The 19,867-nt window shown below is 55.0% G+C and overlaps 4 protein-coding genes across 4 annotated transcripts; 3 read left to right on the forward strand and 1 right to left on the reverse strand.

The window, feature by feature from the left end:
• Positions 1 to 252: 252 nt before the first annotated feature.
• Positions 253 to 708, forward strand: CCOS01_09689 (uncharacterized protein; the record flags this gene model as incomplete). Its single annotated transcript, XM_060457846.1, has 2 exons — positions 253 to 364; positions 611 to 708. 2 exons carry the CDS (start codon positions 253 to 255, stop codon positions 706 to 708), a joined length of 210 nt encoding a protein of 69 aa, XP_060311011.1.
• Positions 709 to 3,694: 2,986 nt separating this feature from the next.
• Positions 3,695 to 9,076, reverse strand: CCOS01_09690 (histidine acid phosphatase; the record flags this gene model as incomplete). The annotated part of the gene is made up of 5 exons (XM_060457847.1): positions 3,695 to 4,013; positions 4,081 to 7,497; positions 7,728 to 7,749; positions 7,861 to 8,007; positions 8,071 to 9,076. The coding sequence occupies 5 exons, from the start codon at positions 9,074 to 9,076 to the stop codon at positions 3,695 to 3,697; spliced, it is 4,911 nt and encodes a 1,636-aa protein (XP_060311012.1).
• Positions 9,077 to 10,840: 1,764 nt separating this feature from the next.
• Positions 10,841 to 14,125, forward strand: CCOS01_09691 (WD domain-containing protein; the record flags this gene model as incomplete). Its single annotated transcript, XM_060457848.1, has 3 exons — positions 10,841 to 10,951; positions 11,014 to 13,714; positions 13,800 to 14,125. The coding sequence occupies 3 exons, from the start codon at positions 10,841 to 10,843 to the stop codon at positions 14,123 to 14,125; spliced, it is 3,138 nt and encodes a 1,045-aa protein (XP_060311013.1).
• Positions 14,126 to 15,856: 1,731 nt separating this feature from the next.
• CCOS01_09692 (rhamnogalacturonate lyase) lies at positions 15,857 to 17,869 on the forward strand (the record flags this gene model as incomplete). The annotated part of the gene is made up of 1 exon (XM_060457849.1): positions 15,857 to 17,869. The coding sequence occupies one exon, from the start codon at positions 15,857 to 15,859 to the stop codon at positions 17,867 to 17,869; it is 2,013 nt and encodes a 670-aa protein (XP_060311014.1).
• Positions 17,870 to 19,867: the final 1,998 nt, after the last annotated feature.

Genomic DNA, 19,867 nt, shown 5'->3' on the forward strand with positions numbered 1-19,867 from the left:
TTGCCCATTGCCCGTTGCCCATGGAGCTGTCTGCTGGCTGCGGGCATCTTTTTCATCTAATTTCCACATGATGCCATGCATGGGACTACGTAAGCCTTGCTTCCTTCAACCCCTCCCTCCATTCACGTAATGTCTGTTGCGTCAATACCCGGCCACCGCCGCTTCACTTGACCCTTTTGATTGCCATCGAGGGGACAAATGCATTCTCACCTATCGTCACAGAGCGTCACACTGCATTTTGCGCCTGTCAATATGATCGACAAGCATCCAACATTTGGTGTCAGCACTGAAAATCCTCAAGAGCCTCGGCCGCTAGCAATACCTACGTACAAGACGAAGTTGACTACACTACACAATAGCACGGGTACGGAATACAGACACGAATAATACATACATCGAGCTATCTCGAATCCTCGGCCGCTTGTCGATTCTCAGCCTGACCTAATTCAGAGCCACTTTTCTAGGCTCTGCTAAAAGGCCGAGCTCAACTTGAACTGGCCGTGTTCGGTACTCTCCGCCCCCTCTCTCTATCTTTCCCGTTCCTTTCCAACGACACGGTCGAGGTTCTCCGCTCCGCCTTGTCTCCAGACCGGTCTCACTGACCTTACAGACGTCAAGATTCCACTTCACGAGACTCCGGGCTCGTTCCGCGCTCGCCCTCGGTTCCCCACCCACAAGACCAATTCCAGTCTTGTCCGCAGAATCTAACCCACTATGACCACGTCTTTTGGCTTTTTAACGACAAGCATGTATTTCGCCCACCTCCGATGCTCTCAATACCCGCTTACGACGACGCATCGCCGAACTGTGGGTGGTCAATATGATCATGGATTGTGCCATGTTATGATTTTACTCGCTACAGCGCAGTACGTTGCGCTGGTTCCCTCCCTCCCGGCTCGTTCAGACATGGGGGTTTGGACTGTGGTTCGATAGCGCCCCGGTAAGGACCACACTCGGTCAAGTTGGGACGATTACCTTCACACCCTTTCGACGAAGCGAAAGCAGTGCCGGTCAAATGCCAGAAGACCATGAGAATTACAGTAGGCCGACACGACCGACCAACCAGCAAATTCGACCCCTCGAGATGATGTGACTGGCTGGCAAGGATGTACATGCACCCTGACCGTTTGATGCCGGCCAAGATCTGCACCTCGCTACAAGGGGCGACCACCGGCTCAACTCGAAAACAACGCCAAATCATATTGCCAGAGAGACATCTTTTTCTCTCGCCCCGCTCAATTTTGTTGTCCTAGAATTGGACTCAAAACCTGAGTAACATGAAAATTCGCAAATGTTGGCACCGACCCGCCTATCCTTCAGGGAACACTATCACAATTTTCAACCCCATGAGCCTCGAGGCTATGTCGAATCAACCGATAAATGATGATTTTGGTCACTCGCAATGTTCTTGACGAGTCCTTCCTTCTCCTGCCCTGCCGCGAGACAGCGTGATTGGATCCGGGTCTTACTCCGTGCCCGTATTCATAGCGCTCCCTCGCTAACGACCTAGATGGGTACTCACTGTATCCGCATAACAACATCCCAGCCGATGTACTCCACTATTCGCCATCCTACTCAACGACAGGCATTCTCCAGACCATGCCACCATCTATCTCGCTGCCAGATCTTTTCAAATCAAGGCACAACAAGAACAAAAGTGTACCGAGGCAGATTACGCGCTTCTGTATTGTCTCTAATCGAAAGCAGGAGACTCTACTCCGAGATGATTCTTATAGCGGCCTTCTCTCAAATGGCATCGGATTCCTGAATCACCGCGTTGAGCCTGTAACTTCACTATTCGCTACCCATGCGCCGGTGATGCTCACATGCAATAGATTCAGGTGGACTGCCTGAGGACGTCGACTAATAGTGCTCTTCTGCTTCTCACATTCAATTTCATCTGCGACATTTCGAGCATGTCTCGAGCCTGAATATCAAATGGCCATGTATTCCCTTAGCGAAAACCGCGGTTTACTTCGTGCTTTCCGATAGTTTGGAGGCTAAGGGAGCTTCTGCTCAGATGACCAAGCCAACGACTGATCACGTCTCAAAATTGGGATTCGCCTGTTGGAATTGGTGTGTTAGCGACATAAAATGAACAACTACTTTCTTCCTCCCAGGCAAGCTTTAGCTATCCATTCTACTCACGCAGACGAGCGGAGGATCGACTAACCTAAGTGAGCTTAGAGACGTTTCTTAGCTGGCCTTAAACCCATCTATTATCTGTCTCGACGATCCTTTCTGGAGACAAAAAACTCCAGCCGAGGCAGCACGACCGTTTGGTTCTTCATCAACCATCCCTTCTGCCAGGCGTCAAGTACCCCAGACCCGATAGCTTCGAGAAGTCGAATACTTTAGGCGAGGAACAGGCCCTCTGAAGCACTTCCCTGCCTGTCCTTGCGGATCGGAAGCCTGCCCCTGCGAGACCGCTTTGCCGCTATTGGACGGCTACACTTTTCGCACACAATCGCAGCCCGGTCGTTCCAGGACTCTTTCCCTCTCCATTGAGCAAATGAAGAAGAAGGAGGAGGAACGAAGACACAGGGCGCGCAACTCTCGAGGACCTATGATGAACTAAGTCACAAAACTACTTCGGGGCGCGCAACCACACCTATCTTTACAGCACGAACTATGAGAGGGGTTTCCCCTCCATCCCATAGGCAACGCTTCTATCAGGCGCAGACGTTGCGGGACTTCCAGGCCCCTTATCCATACCTGACCATTTGCCTGATCCGATGCAGAATAAAATTCTGGGGCGTGATGAAGAATGATCCACACGCGGCACGCGGGAGCGTCTGAAGTTCGGACCTTGTCCATCGCCGTCAATCTGGGACCCCTCCCCCCTCCCCAGTCAAGGTAAGGTAGGACCAGATTTCATCATGCCTTGGACGAACTGGGCGGGACGAGCCAGGTAACCACAAGCACCGGACTTGCAATTCCGAGTCGCCAAAAAAAACTAACCTTTTCACATCTGTCGATTCTGAAACCTTCTTGCCGACCCTCGTCGATATTCAGCGTCCGTATCGAACTTATAAGCGAGCCAGACAGATGACCCTGCTCGAAAAATGGTCGTAACCATGACCCATCTCCATCAGACTAGCTGTCAGCCCGTCTCAAGGTACGACGGGGGTACTTTCCGTGGAATACCACCTCAGGTCCTCTGGCCGTCTCGCTTCCGCGGTACTTGCAACGGATATCCGTACTTTGCCATGCGCTTCAAGGCAATTGAAGACCCCAAACCCCTGCAGCCGATGCTGCACCTCATGGGATTTACCACAGGGGTGATGAGGAATTGCGGTGTGCATCGTCCATTTTGTTGCCGACCTTGCGAGATGCCATGTTTTTTTCCCTTTTGCCGAGCAGTGGTACGGTACCATGGATGAGACTCTCTTCTGGCTAGCACGCAAGACCAATGCTGGGGCGAGCTCGGCCCGCGTCACATCCAACTTCTGACGACAACTCCAATGACGTTGCACCTCAACATCGTCTTACCTTCATTGCCAGCGACTTGCCAAGGTCTTGGATGATACTGTTTGATTTTCTGCTATCGTTGCTAATAATGCGCTTGAGTCTATCCATGCTATATTTCTTGCCTCCTGTCCATCGCTTGTTCTCTCACGTCTTGTACCTCCCACCGTATCTTTGTAATCCTGTCTCGATAACTACGAGACTTAAGCCAAGTATGCCGACTCAATCACTCGGCAGAGTCTGCTGCCACCTGGGAGATTGTCTCGGTTGAAGCGTCAGGCTTGGTTCTCGGGCTAACGGGCTCCTCATCATCCATGACGACCGACGAGGCTGAAGCAAGAGCCTGGCCCGCTGAGACAAGCTCCTCCTTTCCTGTTCCGCTCTCGGTTTCTGAGTGGGCAGTGGTTTGCTGCTCTGATACCTTGGGCTTAGGATGCAATCCCTTCATTTCGAGCCCCTCGCTGTCACTATCCCGTCGTTCATGGTCCTCGACAGAAAAGAGATCTGACAAGTTCACAGCGAGGAACGTCTTGGGAAGTTTGACTCTGCAATACCACTCGTTAGCATCACACCCCGAAACCCAGGTAAGCCATTTGCTGGAGCGAAACTTACTGGTTGAACTTAGCCCTCAGAGTGCGGATCACTTGCATCCAATCGCCGTGAGGGGTCAGACTGCGTCGCGGAGCGCAGCTGATGCAATGCTTGCTGTCCAATTGGACATCTAGCGGGTCGAAGACGTGGCATCCGGGGCTAATGGTGATTCTGATGCTGTAGGCAAATGTCTGCTCCTCGCCCCCGTCGGGTGTGGCGGCAGGGGCCTTGGTCTCCGATTCATACAGCTCGAAGCAGATCTGCGAAAGATAGTCAAGCTCGGGAATAGTGCTTCTCTTGATCTTCGTCTCGATCCCTCCTTCAAGGATGCAGTTGAGCAGGGTGTAAATGTGAGACTCTTTGGTAAAGTAAAAGAAGGATTTGGCATCGTTCGATGCTTGCATCTCCTCAAGATCCTGGACAATCTCCTTGAGCAGCGGCAACGATGTCAGAAGACCAATCTCCAGCTTCTCCCCATCAGAGATACCGTACTCTTGAGGGCAGATGAAGTCGAATAGAACCTTGGCAAGCTGGTACAGTTCCCGCAACGGCTCAAACCTGGCATCGGTCTTTGCCTTGGTCTGAGTGTTGCTCTTGTAGAGGTGAAAGTACTGTTCAGGCGGGGCTGCCTCAACGTGTCGGAGACCGTTGAGGAACGACCGCCGTCGGAAGATGCGTCTGACAGATGTTGAGCTCTTGCTGGCTTCGCTCTTGTCTGCCTTATCGCTAGATCCCGAGAAATCCCGTCGTTCCTCGCGGGAGTCCTGCGACGACTTCCCCTCATCGGATGTTTTCTCGGCAGTCTTCGCCTCTTTGCTACCGTCCTTGCTGTCCTTGTCCTTTTCCTTGTCCTTGATACCGTACTCCTCCTCCAGCATGGCTTTGGGCGGTGTGAATACCCATTCCAAGAACTGCCGGTTATGCAGAGCATCGAACTTCATCGTGTCGTAAAGCTCGGAGATCTTGCTTGGATCGACCTTTTCTCCGTCACAAAACTCCGCGAAAAGCTTTTCCCAGCGTTCCCTGAAGAGCTCGGCATCCTCGCCACAACACCATCTGGGTTGAATGTTGCTCACCGCATTCGCCTGAGACAGTGAGGAGGACATGGAGCTTGTCGAGCCTGATGCCTCGGCACTTGTGGGTTTCTCGGAACCCGGGTTGGCAATGGCATTATTCAAAGAAGCAACGGCACTACCGTTATGCAGCTTGCTGTAGTTGTAGTGCATTACGCGACGATGGAAGTTCATGAGTTGAACAACGCGCGTCTGAACCTCTGAAGGCTCGGGCATTTTCTCCGGCCAAGCGAATTGGGAAGGTCGCTCGTTACCCTTGCGAAGAAGACCCTTCAACTTCTTCTTCACCTTGTCCATCTCGTCCTTGGCAGCGTTGGAGTCGTCGAGCAAATCCTTGCGGATAGTGATGAAGTCCTCAGGGAGATCTTTGCGATCCAGGAAAGCAGAAGCCCAAATTTGCGCACTGGTAGTAACGCGACGTTCAGAACTGCTGAAAACGTGAACCTCGTCAAGGACATCTCGGTTAAGCAGATTGAAATCGTTTCTCATGTTCTCACCCAGTTCCTGGGCCTGATAGCGTGCCGAATGTGTTGGCTCACCGCCCCATTTCACAATGAGCTGAAGCTTCTCTAGGACCAAGCTTTCCTCCGCTGCTGTGATGCGGGACATGGTCATACCAGAAAGTGAGTCGTGCCTCTTGGGTGGCATCCTGGACGGTGAAGAGTTTTCCGTCTTTGCGGCACCATCATCAGTCTTCTCTGCGAAGTCCGTTTCGACGCCTTCTTTCAAGACTTGTGAAAGCTCGTCGCCTGACGAAACTGCGACCTCTTCCGTCTTCTTCTTTCGGAACATTGGCTTAATTTGGACCTTGGTGCCAGCCCATCCGCCCTTCTTCACGAGGACATTACGCAGCGATTTCAACTTGGCGCGGTCTTCTACGCCAGCTCTCAACGCGACATCTACGGCCTGCAGTACGCTGGCCAGAGCGGCCTCTCCTATAAGGAGCACCTCTTCCTGATGACCCTTCAGTAATTCAATAAAGGGCGCTGTATGGAAAGTGAACTTGTACTTTTGCTTCGGAGTTCGATCAGCATGTCGAATGACGGACACGATGCCCTTGAGTTTCCAAGAGTGCTTCGGTGGCGGCGGCGGCACTGGAGCCTCCTCTGCAGGAGGCGCAGTGCCCTCCCCTTGCAGCGAAGGCGCGGCGGATGGAGTCGCTGACCCCGTTCCCACGGTGGAAGGGACGCTCGCCACTGCAGGATCTACCAGCGGAGGTGGAGGAGGAAGAGTAGGGCTGGTACACGAACTGGTGACAGCAGAGGGGAGTGCACTCTCCGACTTTTGAGGCGGTGCACTCGCTGGTATGGGCTTCGGCTCCTGGGGTAGCTTCTCAGAAACGGCCGACACGTTGGTCACGGACTTGTTCTGCGCCGGTGGCACAGGGATAGGTTGCGAAGCCTCCTTCTCCTTTCCGCGCGATGCCAATGGATCAGTCATATCCGAGGGAGAAGGTGATGGTACGGGAGAGGTGACGCCGCCTCTGCGAAGCCTCTCCTTGACAAAGACATCCTTGAGAATGTTGGCGCAGTGGTCATAGTAATCGTCGTTATCCTTGACGAAGCTCCAACCATTAACGTCGATGACATAGCTCTTGCCGCCGGCCCGCAGGAAGTCGAAGCCGCAAACTCTTTGGCCGAAAGAGGTTGAAATCTTGCTCGCAATTTCCTTCTCTTCAGGCTCCAATGCCGTGACATAGCGCAGCTCCTTGCCGTGCGTGTTTCGTCTGACGACACCGTCGACAACTGGAGATTTCCGAGTCTCTGCGTGGCAGTAGTTGGGTCCCACAGTGTAGGCTTTGACATCCTCAGCATTGTCAACTCTCATGAACTTTTCGTAAATGTAACTATTCTCTGGCTCCAGAATAGCGCGAGGAATGTTCAAGTCGGGATCATACTCGGAGCTCTTGTTGCCAATTTTGCGAAACAGCCGGCGAGCACCACCACCGGTGGACTTGGGGAAGTAGATGATGATGTTGTGATCTTCACCGCTGACAGGCTTCTCGACAAAGGGTTTCTTGAGCAGAGCGCCGTCGACGCTGAGAATGTCGCCGTCGTCGAGAAGCTCGACCTTGCGGGGAAGCCTATTGTAGCCCAGATCCTCGGCGTCCAAGGTTATACCAGTAATCTCCTTGATATGCTTTGCAGTGTCTGCGGTCAAAAGCTTAGGTCCGCCATCACGGTTCACCTCGATGCGTTTCGGCGTAGCCACGCCAATTCCGTCTAAGATGTTGAGGCATAGACGACGATCCCAAAGAATCTTCTGCATCGGCACATCGTTGACGCAGAACGGTTTTCTAGCCTTGACGTAGGCAATTGCCTTATCCAGGGGGAAGCCATCCGAATAGAATGAGATGAGATAATCACTGAGGAAATTGTTAGTACCTGTACGCAAGAAAACCACTTTCGTAATGGCCTCGGCGACTATAGATGAATAGGGAGTAGAGTTGAAAGGATGCCTGTGACTGGTTGGGGATCTGTGAGAGATGGGAGATGTCTTGTGCATGGGTTGAAGGATTGGTGATGCAGGAAGAGGCTATACTGTTTTGGCTCACCGAGCCGTCAGCGAAACATAAGAAATATTCTGACTACTCACCACATGGGCCAATTCTCGACCTCTACATGACGAACCCCGTGGTTAGCAAAATTTCCGACGTAATGCAGCTCCTAGATATCCAATTTGCTCGAATCTGGGTTGCTCCTCTCTATTGAGCGAAACGGCGGCTTACCTTCGTCCAAAATGACCTTGTCACCAAACACAACGACATCGAACTCGCGATTAGCAATGAGTCGGTTCAGAATGTTCCTGCTAGGCTTGCTGCGGGCCTTGACATCCAAAGCGCAAACTCCAATAACACCCCAAGGCGCTGGCTTGACTGCAGGCGCATTAGAGCTTGTCGGTACACGTTGTCGAGGCGCGCTTGTATCTCTTGACTGACCCTCTTCTTTCTCCTTGTTGTGGTAGGGTCCTCGATCGCTGCTGGGGCTATGACTGCTTGCACCAGTGCTTCCGCTGAACCTGCGCTTGTTGCGGCTGCGGGATCGCGTTGGCTGGGCGGGACGAGGAGGCCGTTTGATTACTTCGTGGTGCGTATGGGTATTGGTCTCGCGCGGCGCCAGGTGATGACCACCCGGGGCGGCATTGGTATTTTGACCATTCGAAGAGGTAGTTACAGTAACGTTGGAGAGCTCGGCGCCGGGTTGCGAGGCATTCGTGACTGGTTTTCCTGACGACATGATGCCAGAAACGGAGCGCGAAGGGCCACCGTCGGAGCCGTTTGTCGAAGCAGCAGAGGATTGGGTGGCGGGGACGGAAGTTGGGGCGGCGCCGCGAGCCGAGGCCAGGGAGTAGACAGAAAAGATGCTGGAGACGGATGTGCGCTTGTCCTTGAGGTCGGACTCGGAAGAAAAAGATGATCGGGAGGTGAGGGCGGGTTCGGGGAGGGGGCGATATGGGGCGGTGGTGGAATCTTGCTGGCTAGACCCAGACATGAGGCGTGGGGTATTGTCGACCTCGTCGACGTCGGCAAACTGCAAGGCGGAATCGCTCCAGGCTTCGAGCGAGTTATTGGATTCTCGGCGGGTGCGGCAGAGAGAAGTTCTCGGGCTCTTTAGAGGAATCGAAGAGGGCGGGGGCATGGAAAGGCTAGCAGAGGCAGAGTGGGCGTCGGTCGTTCCAGGCTCGGCATGTCGGCTCTTCCTGCTGGCAGAAGAGGATAGATTGAGGGAATGCGAGACGGAGCGTCCGGGCCTCGATCGCAAAGGAACGTCGGTAGGAGCAGAGGAGTTTACAGTCGAATGGGAAGAGGATGACGAAGTTTGGGAAGAGTGAGGGTTGAGGGGAGAAGCAGGCGCGGCGGCAGTGGCAGGGGAAGCAGGATTGGTAGCGGTAGCCGAGCGTGCACTATCTACGGATCGTCGAGTGTTAAAATTCGGTCGGTCCATGTTGCCAGATGCGCCCCGAGGCGATGGAGAGACCTTTCAGACGCGCACTGATCAGATGGAAGGTATTGGAGGGGCGGCTGCTGACTCGACGATTGCTGGGCCTGGGTCGTAGACGCTACAACCTTGCAGTTTTCTCTTCTTTTTTTTTCTTGTTTGCTTTGTTGCTTTGTTCTCTGGTTGGTTTGTACCGTATTCGTACCTTGACTGCAAGAATTGGAGGGCGAGCAAGGTAGGAATACAGCGACCCAGCGGTCAGGGTGCTGGAACCTCTCAAGGTGAAAGAGCGCGAGACAGGATAAAAAAGGAGGGGTTTCCACCAGACGAGAAAAGGTGGCAGACTGTGTTTTTTTTTTTTGGGTTTCTTGAATGACGTGAAGTCTACAGCGAGGAATTTGGAGTTTGGAGTAGTTGGAGTTGAGGGCTCGCTGTTGCATCGAGATGGAAAAAGGTTATTATTGGGCAAGAAAGGTACCGTCCAAATGGCAGATGAAGAAGCGACGCCAGAACGTGGGCGTGCAGCACCTCCTGCGTGGCCTTCCCATTGGACGACAAAGGTTAGAGAATGGCAAGCAATCGTAACAGACGATAGAGCCCTGTCCCTGTCTTCTTTTTTCCCTACACATGAAAGAGTCAGTAACGTACTAGCTCGTGCTGCTCCCGTGTTCTCGCACCAAAAGAGCGATTGCGAGACTACCAATGCCTACTTGTTGCCGCGAGCGTGATGATGTATGTAGGTAGCTGTGTGCCGTGAGACAAGGTGGCGGGGCGGCGGCTGTAGGCACAAGCGAGAGCAGCTCACAATGCAGCAGAGGGACTTTCTAGAAATCCCACAAGCCAAGACATGGCACTCGAGAGGATGCAACGAGGGAGAAGTAAAAACGTTCTGGACGCAGGCGTGGCAGAAGCAAGGATGACGTTGGAGGCGGGCACACAGACGGCTGACGGGTGAGAAAGAGGTGGGGGAGCTAGCAACACCAACCGAGACCTTGAAAATGCTCAGGTAGGTTTCTTATGCAGCCAGCGCTTGACAGCTGGACCTGTTCACTAACGTTGTCAAGCTGGAGGCTTCCGGCGAATCATGAAGCTGAATGCAGCTTCTGACACCTCGAGCCTCAATCAATGGCGCCTTGCTACCTTAGTCTCCCACCCCTCTTCCGCGCATGCACGATAAGGTTGTCCCAAACCCAAAGACTGGATGAAAAGTTCTAGGCTCTGCTGCTGGCGAACGCAACATCTACGGAACTTGTAGTACCCAGCAATGGTTGTGATTTCATAACATGTTCCTCCATACAGTCCAATACCCAAACTCCATGGAGCCGATCCAGACCCCAAGAAGAGGTACATATCATGGTCCATAGTGACTACAGTTCGGTGAAGAACTTTGTCAACTACCTACTACTTGTTTACGTGGCGCCCTCTATGGAGTATATGAGGTGATCGATGATCATCTTCCTGAAGGGCATTCCTGATGCTTAGTCGAGGAATGAGTCAGCCGTTTTGGGAACCTCGCAGGAAAAGATGCAGAACCAATCAGGTAATCCCAATTGGACTTGCCCCGCGCCCCTCAATCGTCAATGGCGGGGCCAAAGAGACCCGTCGGCTAAAGCCCGGCAGATCTGTGATCGCGATAAGATAAGGCACGTCTGCTCGAAAAGATTGGAAAAAAATCTCGGGCGACGACTCGAAAGACAGTACCTCAGGGCCTTGAACGAACCGCATCCCGGAAAAGGCCTTCGAGTCCGTCAAGTCCACATGCTCGCCACAATGCCTCACTCGGAACAAGAAGGGCCTCTGGTCAAGCGACAGAAGCTTACTGTCGCCTCCAAGCCTGCCACCGCGACACGTCAATCCTCTCGCATCTTTGCGCCTTTCCGAGTATGTCTTTTGAATACTGATGATCCAGGTCTTTCCATGCTAATGCCAATGCTTTCTCCCAGACTGTTGGCCTCGTCTCCCCCACAAACGTCCCATTTACTTCGATTCCCCTCGGAAAGACGACTTTCCAAATCACGACATCTGTCGGAAGAGCCCTTCAGACCTACGATTTAAAGAGAGGTCTCAATCTAGTCTTCGTTACTCGTCCCCAGACCCCAGCCGACATCACCACGACGCTCGCATGGAAGGACAAGGTATTCGCCGCATGGGGCGACGCCAGGAAGGGCGAGAAGCAAGGACTCTGGGCATTCAAACGTGGAAAGAAGGTTGAGGAGCTCGAGCTCCCCGAAGACCTCAACGAGCCTATTCAACAAATCCTCATCTTCGGCTCCTGGATTGTTGCATGCGCTGTGACGAGACTCGAGGTTTGGAAGTCGGCCACCCTGGAGCACTACACCACACTCTACACCATGGCTGGCAATTCGGGCGCCAACGAGATCACGGGCGGGATCACGAACATGCCGACCTACCTGAACAAGATCTTTGTTGGTCGCAAGGACGGCTGGGTCGAAATCTGGAACGTCAGCACCGGCAAACTCATCTACACCATTCTCCCTCCGACCCCCGACTGCGGCGCCGTTACCTGCATGCAGCCCACCACAGCCTTGTCACTCCTTGCCATTGCCTACGCGAACGGCAACCTAGTGATCCAGAACATCCTAACCGATAAGCCAATTATCCAACTCAAGGCCGGCCACGACGATGAACCCGTTACTTCCATCTCTTTTAGATCTGACGGCATGGGAGCAGGTCATGATGGCCGCAAGGACGGTGTCATGGCGACCGCTACGGCTGCCACGGGAGACGTTACGTTCTGGGACCTAAACAATGGAGGCAGGGTCATGGGTGTTCTGAGGAGTGCGCACAACCCCCCGTCAGGCGACGGTCCGTTGGTACGAGGAGGAATTAGCAAGGTTGAGTTCCTGTCAGGCCAGCCGGTTGTTGTTACCAGTGGACGGGACAATGCCCTCAAGACGTGGATCTTTGACGAGACTCCATTCTCCGCCATCCCCCGTATCTTGCACCAGCGCAGCGGCCATGCCGCGCCCGTCAAGTGCTTGGAGTTCCTCCCCTCCGACTTTGACGGAGCCGATGCAGGTAACAAGTGGCTTCTCAGTGGTGGTCAAGATCGTAGTCTCTGGGGATGGAGTATGCGACGTGATGGTCAGAGCACCGAGCTCAGCCAAGGAAACATCCGCAAGATGGCGAAGAAGACTGGTATACTTTCTGCAAAGGCGATGGCCAGGGGCCCTACGACGACTTTGGAAGATCTCAAGGCCCCCGAGATTACCTGCATCGCCAGCTCTCTCAACCGCGACGGTGGCATTGGCGCCTTGCCCGGCAACCAGCCCATCTGGCAGAAGCACAGGGAGAACAAGAAGAAGCTCGATGCCGAAGTCAGTGGCTCGACTGGCTGGGAGAGCGTCGTGACGGCACACAAGGATGACGCTTGGGCGCGTACATGGTTCTGGGGTCGCAAGAGAGCTGGCCGGTGGGCATTCCCCACGGGCGACGGCTCTTTTGTCTCTACCATCGCCATCAGTCCCTGCGGTACTTTCGCTCTGGTCGGTTCCGTAGAGGGCAGCATCGACATGTACAACTTGCAATCCGGCATTCACCGCCAGCGTTTCCCGTCCAAGCTCACTCCCGCCCAAGCGAGAGCGCTGAAGATTCAGCAGCTAAAGCAGGCCGATGATGTTGTGCAGCTTCACACCGAGAAGAACAGTGGCTTTGCGCCTGGCACAGGAAGACACACAAAGGCAGTAACGGGTATTGTGGTGGACTCGATGAACAAGAACGTCATCACCTGCTCCCTTGACGGCAAGATCAAGTTCTGGGATTTTGTCACGGGTAACCTCGTGCACCAGATCAACTGGGCACCAATGGCCGCCATCACCGGGTGCCGATACCACGCCGCAAATGACCTCATGGCCTTCACCTGCGACGACAACTCGGTCCGCGTCGTCGACCTGGAGACGAAGAGAACAATCAGAGAGTTCTGGGGCTGCCAGGACACCATCAACGACTTTTGCTTCTCCAACGACGGCCGCTGGATCATCGCCGCTTCACAGGACCGCGTCATCAGGATATGGGACCTGCCCACCAGCCATCTCATTGACGCCATCCGCCTCGAAAAGCCCTGCACCGCGCTGGCCATGTCTTCCTCGGGCGAGTACCTCGCCGCCACGATTGAGAACGAGCTCGGCGTCGCCATCTGGACCAACAAGTCCCTCTTCACGCACGTGCCGACGCGACAAATCTCGGACAAGGAGGCCGCGCTGCTCACGGGACCCACGACGTCCGGCGAAGGCAACGAGGGCCTGCTGGAGGCGGCTTTCGCAGAAGACGGCGACGCAGACGCAGAGGACGAGACTGTCGTCGCGCCAACGGTCGACCAGCTCAGCGCTGAGCTGACGACGCTGTCCCTGGTGCCCAAAAGTCGCTGGCAGACGCTGCTCCACCTGGACCTGATCAAGCAGCGCAACAAGCCGACCGAGGCCCCCAAGGCCCCCGAAAAGGCGCCCTTCTTCCTGCCCTCTGTCGGTGCCGGGAAGCAGCCGCAGCAGTCGCTCATCGAAGGGGCCGTTGCACCCGAAGCCGATGCCGCAACGGACGCAAAGTCTCGCATCACCAAGCTCGAGCGCGGCCGCATGCAAGAAGCGTTTACGAGCAAGCTGGACGACGGCGCGGCCTCAGGAGACTGTAAGATGATTTTTCCTTCTTTGAATCCCCCACTCACCCGCGTCTTCCATACGTAAAAGAAAGAAGAAGCTAACATGCAAACCAGTCGACGACTTCATCACCCACCTCAAATCCCTGTCCCCCTCGACGGCAGACCTCGAGCTCCGCTCCCTCTCGCCCGAGGACGGCGGCCTCCTCAATTTCATCCGCGCGCTGACGAGCCGCCTCGCGGCCCGTCGCGACTACGAGCTCGTCCAGGCCTGGATGACTGTGTTCTTGCGCCTGCACTTTGACCTCGTCATGGCCGACGCGGAGCTGCTGGAGGCGCTGGGCGAGTGGAAGACGCTGCAGGCGCGGGAGGCCGGGCGGCTGGACGATCTCGTCGGGTACTGTAGCGGTGTTGTCGGGTTCTTGCGGAGCCCTAGGACGTAAGGAGAGAGAGAAAGAGAGAGAGAGTGCGTGTGTGTGTGAGGGGACGGGACAAAAAAGCGTTTGTATCTATTTGTTGTCATCTTGTGGAAAGATTTGGGACATGGAGGCCATGAAAGTTGTGTCATGAAAAAGGAGGAAAGGCGCCATTCCGTGTAGAGAGAATTATCTGGCGAGATGGCTGAATCAATCTTAATACCCACCAAACGGTACCCAGGAGTAATGCGCCTCTCGATGTTGACTCCTTCTCTTTATCAATCCGTCTTTTCGTTGCTCACATTCTCCCAGTCACAGGCTAATACAAGCCATGAGAGTACCGGTAAAGCAGTTGGAAGTTGAGCTATCAATCCATCTACGCATCACCAAATGGGTGGCCCCCAGTACCACCGTAATACAGACTCGCATGAACCCGGCAACTCCAAGCCGAGCCAATTCTCTTGAGTCCAGGCATCATCGAAACTTTACGGCTCGCACTCTCTTCTGAAATAAGTCAAAATGACCCGGTCATTCGGTTCCGCCAAGGAAATACTGAACCCCACGAGGGAAGGACCCCAATACGTGGGAAATTATACCGGGGAACCGAAAGGCGGGACCATCAGCGCCTAGTACCGTACGACTCCTCCCTCGACGTGTTGTTACACCGACGCAACCTGAACACACGGCAAGCCGGCCGCAAAGTTGGGGGAGGGGGAAGATAGGCGGGCAATCCTCTTCACGGTTCACCTCAAGTTTCCAGGGGGCAGGCAAGTTGCTCGGTTCCTGCAGACGAAAGGAAAGGCTTCTTCTGAATCATGGAATTGAAGTCCCGGTCCTTGGCTGAGGGCGGTGACTTGCTAGTCTCAAGGTCTAGTCACCGTTGGGGGGTCCTTGGCCAATGTCAAAACCCCCAGCTTGGCCCGGCTCGCCTCGGCGAAGAGGGCGCCGAAGTCAAGGCGGAGATCGGCGGAGGAGGTGGGTGGGCTTTTTGCGGGTGGTCTGGGGGAAAAGTTGGGCGACGTGCGGAGAAGGTCCCAACGACACAAAGGTAAATTACCTACCCCAGACTTTTGAAAAGAATTGGGCCATGTCATTCGCCCGCCAGTCCGGACCTCAATTTCTCCACGCAGACATGGTCGTCCTTGCATGTCAAAAAAGCTCATCATGCATTCTACGTTTCCATTGCGTTTATTTCTCTGAGGTACGCCAAACAAAGGACGGACGGCCTTCCCCGCATCTCTCTCTCGGTCTCTGTCTTGCTGACGTACCTACCCAGCTTCGCTATCTGGCAATCTCTGCGTATCTATCCGACGATCCGTAGCCCCTCCTCGTTCGGATATGGATGGATACATCCCAACCTAACCCTGCGACCTGCGGGGAGGGCCCGCCAGCCTAAATACGTCGCTGGGGGGTCATGGGGTTGTATTCTCCCTCCCCCAAGAGAAATAAACAAATTCCGGAGATGAGATGCCCGAGATCCTTCTTCCTCCACACCAACGACACGCCCAGCAGGGCCGGCCCCGTTATGAACGGGGTGCCTCGGGAGAATAGCCTGCGGTCATAAAAGGAAGCAGTCTCGTCTCCATGCCGGACAGTCCTTTGCCTCTTTTTGCTGGTTAGGCAAGCGAAGAGTAGAAGTTCCGACGAGAGCATCAAGTCGAACGAAAACCTCTCGCCGGTCCCCGTATTTCCTCTGGTCGTCGAACGAGCGTCTCTACCGTGTCCACAAAACTCGTGAGACTTCCAAACGACTACAAGATGCGCGTCTCCTCCCTCCGCGGCGCCGCCCTAGGCGCAGCCCTCACCCTCGCGACCGGGGCAAGAGCAGCCCTCAACGCGACAGAGACCTCCAACCGCCTCATCATCGCTAACGACCGCCTCTACGCCGCCGTCTCCAAGCCAGGCGGTGCCGTCGTAGAACTCACCCTCGACGGTGTAAACCTCCTCGGCACCGCCTCCGGCGCGACCGGCCAAGGGCCGTACCTAGACTGCTACTGCACCCCGCAAGGCTTCTGGACGCCCGGCACCGTGAAGCCCACGTTTCAACTCTACTCCGGCACCGACTCCGCCGGTGTCGCCTACGGCGGCGTCAAGATGTCAGACACCTACGCCTCGACAGGCCAGGTCCTCGAGCAGTACTGGTTCCTCCGCGATGGCGAGACGGGCCTGCACATGTTCAGCCGCGTCGCCTACCACAACGAGACGGCACCCTTCTTGCGAAACCTCCAGGAGCTGAGGACTCTGTTCCGCCCCAACGATCCCATGTGGACGCACCTCCTCACCAACCCGACGCAGTACGCGCCCCTCCCGTCAAAGGACGCCGTCGCGCAGCAGGTCGTCGTTCAGGATGCGACGTGGTACCTAGGCAACACGCCCCAAGACCCCTACGTCCAGGAGGAAGCCGACTGGTTCACGAAATACACCTTTCAAGACACCTGGCGCGACGTCGACGCCTACGGCATGTTCGCCGACGGCTCCAAGACGGCCGACGGCTCCGCGTTCGGCGCCTGGATGGTCTTCAACACCCGCGACACTTACTTCGGCGGCCCCCTGCACTCGGACCTGACGGTCGACGGCATCGTCTACAACTACATCTCGTCCAACCACCACGGCGACCAGACGCCCAATATCACAAACGGCTTCGACCGCACCTTTGGCCCGCAGTACTACCACTTCAACAAGGGCCCCGCGGGCACCTCCATCCTCGACCTCCACGCCGACGCCGCCAAGCTCGCCGACCCGACGTGGAACGCGGACTTTTACGACGACATCGCCCACCTCGTACCCAACTACGTCCCCTCCACGCAGCGCACCACCTGGAAGCTGCACGTCGATCTCCCCGAGGGCGTGACGAAACCCATCGCCGTGCTGGCGCAGAACGGCGTCGACTTCCAGGACAACGTCTTCGACACAAAAGCCTACCAATACTGGACCGACATCGACGCCCAAGGCTACGCCACGATCCCGCGCGTAAAAGAGGGGACCTACCGCCTCACAATCTACGGCGACGGCATCTTTGGCCAATACATCAAGGACGACGTGAAAATCGTCGCCGGCAAAATCGACACCACCCACGCGCGCTGGCGCGAGGAGACATCCGGCACGGAAATCTTCCGCATCGGCACGCCAGACAAGTCCTCGGGCGAATACCGCCACGGCTTCGCGCGCGACACCACGAAACCCCGCACGCCGGAGGAATACCGCATCTACTGGGCGCGCTACGACTTCCCCACCGAGTTCCCGGACGGCATCCGCTTCCGCGTCGGCGAGGACGACGTCGCGCAGGACCTCAACTACGTGCACTGGGCGGCGTTCGGCGGCAAAGGAAACTCCCTCCGCCCGGACCTCTACCTCGGCGACGGCAACGTCAACAACTGGACCCTCGTCTTCGACCTCGACGAGGCGGCCGTGAAGCAGAAGCGCTACGGCACCTTCACGGTGCAGCTCGCGGGCGCCAAGACGGCGGCGGGCAACACGGACGTGTACAACGCGAGCGAGCCGCACGCCAACCTGAAGTACACCGTCAACGTCAACGGGAAAGACCTGGAGCCGTGGGTGATTCCGTATTACCAGAGCAGCTCGTGCGCGGTGCGGTCGGCGGTGGTGTGTTACAACGTCGCCAACAAGTTTGTCTTTGACTCGAAGCTGTTGAAGGCGGGCGAGAACGAGATTGTCCTGAGCTTGCCGTACGGCGCGACGAATTACGAGAGCGCCGTGCTTACGCCTGCTATTTACGTCCAATATGATGCGCTGCGATTGGAGATCAAGTAAATCCCATCGCTTGAGGTTTGAATAAGGGATGGGCATTTCAGTAGATGCAATAAGCGAGGCGAGATCAACGATATCAATAAAGTTTAACATTTAATCATCAGACAACCGTCTCTCTCTTTTTTGGGTATTCCCCCCCCCCCCCTCCTCCATTCCTTTCCTGTCCGGTTTTGGAGGACGAAAAGTATAAAATGGAAGCTTTGACTCTGTGCCGAAGAGCCGGGTCCTGACCAGACCAGTTAAGAATCATTGAACGAACGCAAGCAAGAGCAAGAGTTCAAAAAAAGAGGCTGAGTCTGATTCGGAGAAGGGACGACAAAAAAGAATGGAACGCAGGTTTGGCGTTTGGCCCCGCCGCGCGGTCGGATGTAAAACGGTTCGTTTCAAGACACTGTTGACTGTCAAGAAAAAGGTGGGAGCGTCGTGTTTTGCGATAAGGCCCGGACCGCAAGCAGCCACGAGTACGCGTAAGAACCCCCCAAGGTGAGTAGAAACTAGAGATTGTGAAAATGGTGGTGGTGGACTACTTTCCCAGGCCCAGGAGTAGGAGGCAGGGGCGTGTTTGGGCCTGCGATTTGGTTCATACCGTGGGCGTCGCATAGAAGTGGAAATTCTGTACGAATAGATGGAGTTTTGTCGATTGACGTACGGAGTACGGGGTACTCTCGCGTGCTATGTGCGACCCAAAAATCAGGGTCAAAGCTGTTGAGCCTTGCTCAATGATACTTCTCTCTACCTTTTTGACACTGGCTGTTCAGTGTATCTTTGAAATGAGTGTGGTTGAAATACCTTATGCCAAGTGGTGATGCGTGTGCATGAATGAGAAGATCAATGTTTACCCAATGTAAAAGGAGGAGGACAAAGTCTCAAACCAAGCCAAGTAGTCGGGTTCGTGCTCCAAGGGCGGTTTGGAACTCGCGGCGTTTCTTGAATCGCGGGAGAGCTACGTTAGACCGGCCTCAGAGGGTTGCGCTCGTGTTCAAGTCGCACCAATATCTGGGCATGGTAATTAGTTTCTCGGCCGGATGAGCTTCCGTAGAGGGCCTGGGAAACGTCGCATTCCGATAACCGACTCGTAGTCCGTGAAAGGGATGATACTCCGAGAAATGCAGAAACCTGCGGAACCAAAGAGTTCCGTCAAACGCCGCCTTTGCCGAATCTTTTCCAATAGCTGAATCTGATGCTCTGAACAGCGTACTGCGTGAGGTAGCTGTTTGGTTTTTGTCTTGGCTGGGCGTAACCTGGCCACACAATTGCCAAAGTCCCCAGATAGCCGACACTAACACTGCCCACCCGGCCCCGCCCCCAAATCTGCATGTAAGTGCAGACGGCAGGCTGCGCCAGGCAAATCGTAGGATTTCACGACGTAAGTGCCGCGGCCAAGGCTAATTGTATGCCGTGCAACGGCGAGCTGGTGCTCGGTATGCATCAAATTCAAGGTTGGGCGGCAGAAGAAGCGGGCGTACTAGGCCTTCGCTGGCAAAAGATCGCCGGGCTGGGAAGAAGCTGTAGTCTGTACGCCCAATATGACGGTCGGTAGGGCTGCCCATCTGCACGCAGCTATCTTGAAGGGACTTTGGAGCGATGCTGTGCCTCTACCTGGTAGCTCTTAGGTTCTCCAGAATGAGTGAATGATCGTCGGGCTGCGCTGAGCAAGGCTGATGGGGCGTAATGCATATGCTGTCTCTGACCAAAGATCATTCTTCTGATTATCGAATTCGTGCCCGCGAAATCCCTCACCCAAAGAACTTTGGGCAGATGACGAGAACAGTATCAACAACCGCGGTATCACCGTCTTGTCATCGCTGCCTACGGTGAGAACCTAAGTTAGGCAGCACTTTTTTGCTTGAAGGATGATAGTTGGTTGGCTTCAATCCATCCAACAGACGCATCTTTGGGCCGCAGACTCCGGGCCGCCTTGAATGTCGGTGTGACTTCTCATGTTCGAATGCCGAAACCAAAGTGATCGCCAGAACATTGAGCACGGTCACGGCTCCATTG

This window comes from Colletotrichum costaricense (assembly GCF_030867565.1).
Source record: "Colletotrichum costaricense strain IMI 309622 chromosome Unknown Scaffold_10.1, whole genome shotgun sequence".
Lineage (NCBI taxonomy): Eukaryota > Fungi > Ascomycota > Sordariomycetes > Glomerellales > Glomerellaceae > Colletotrichum > Colletotrichum costaricense.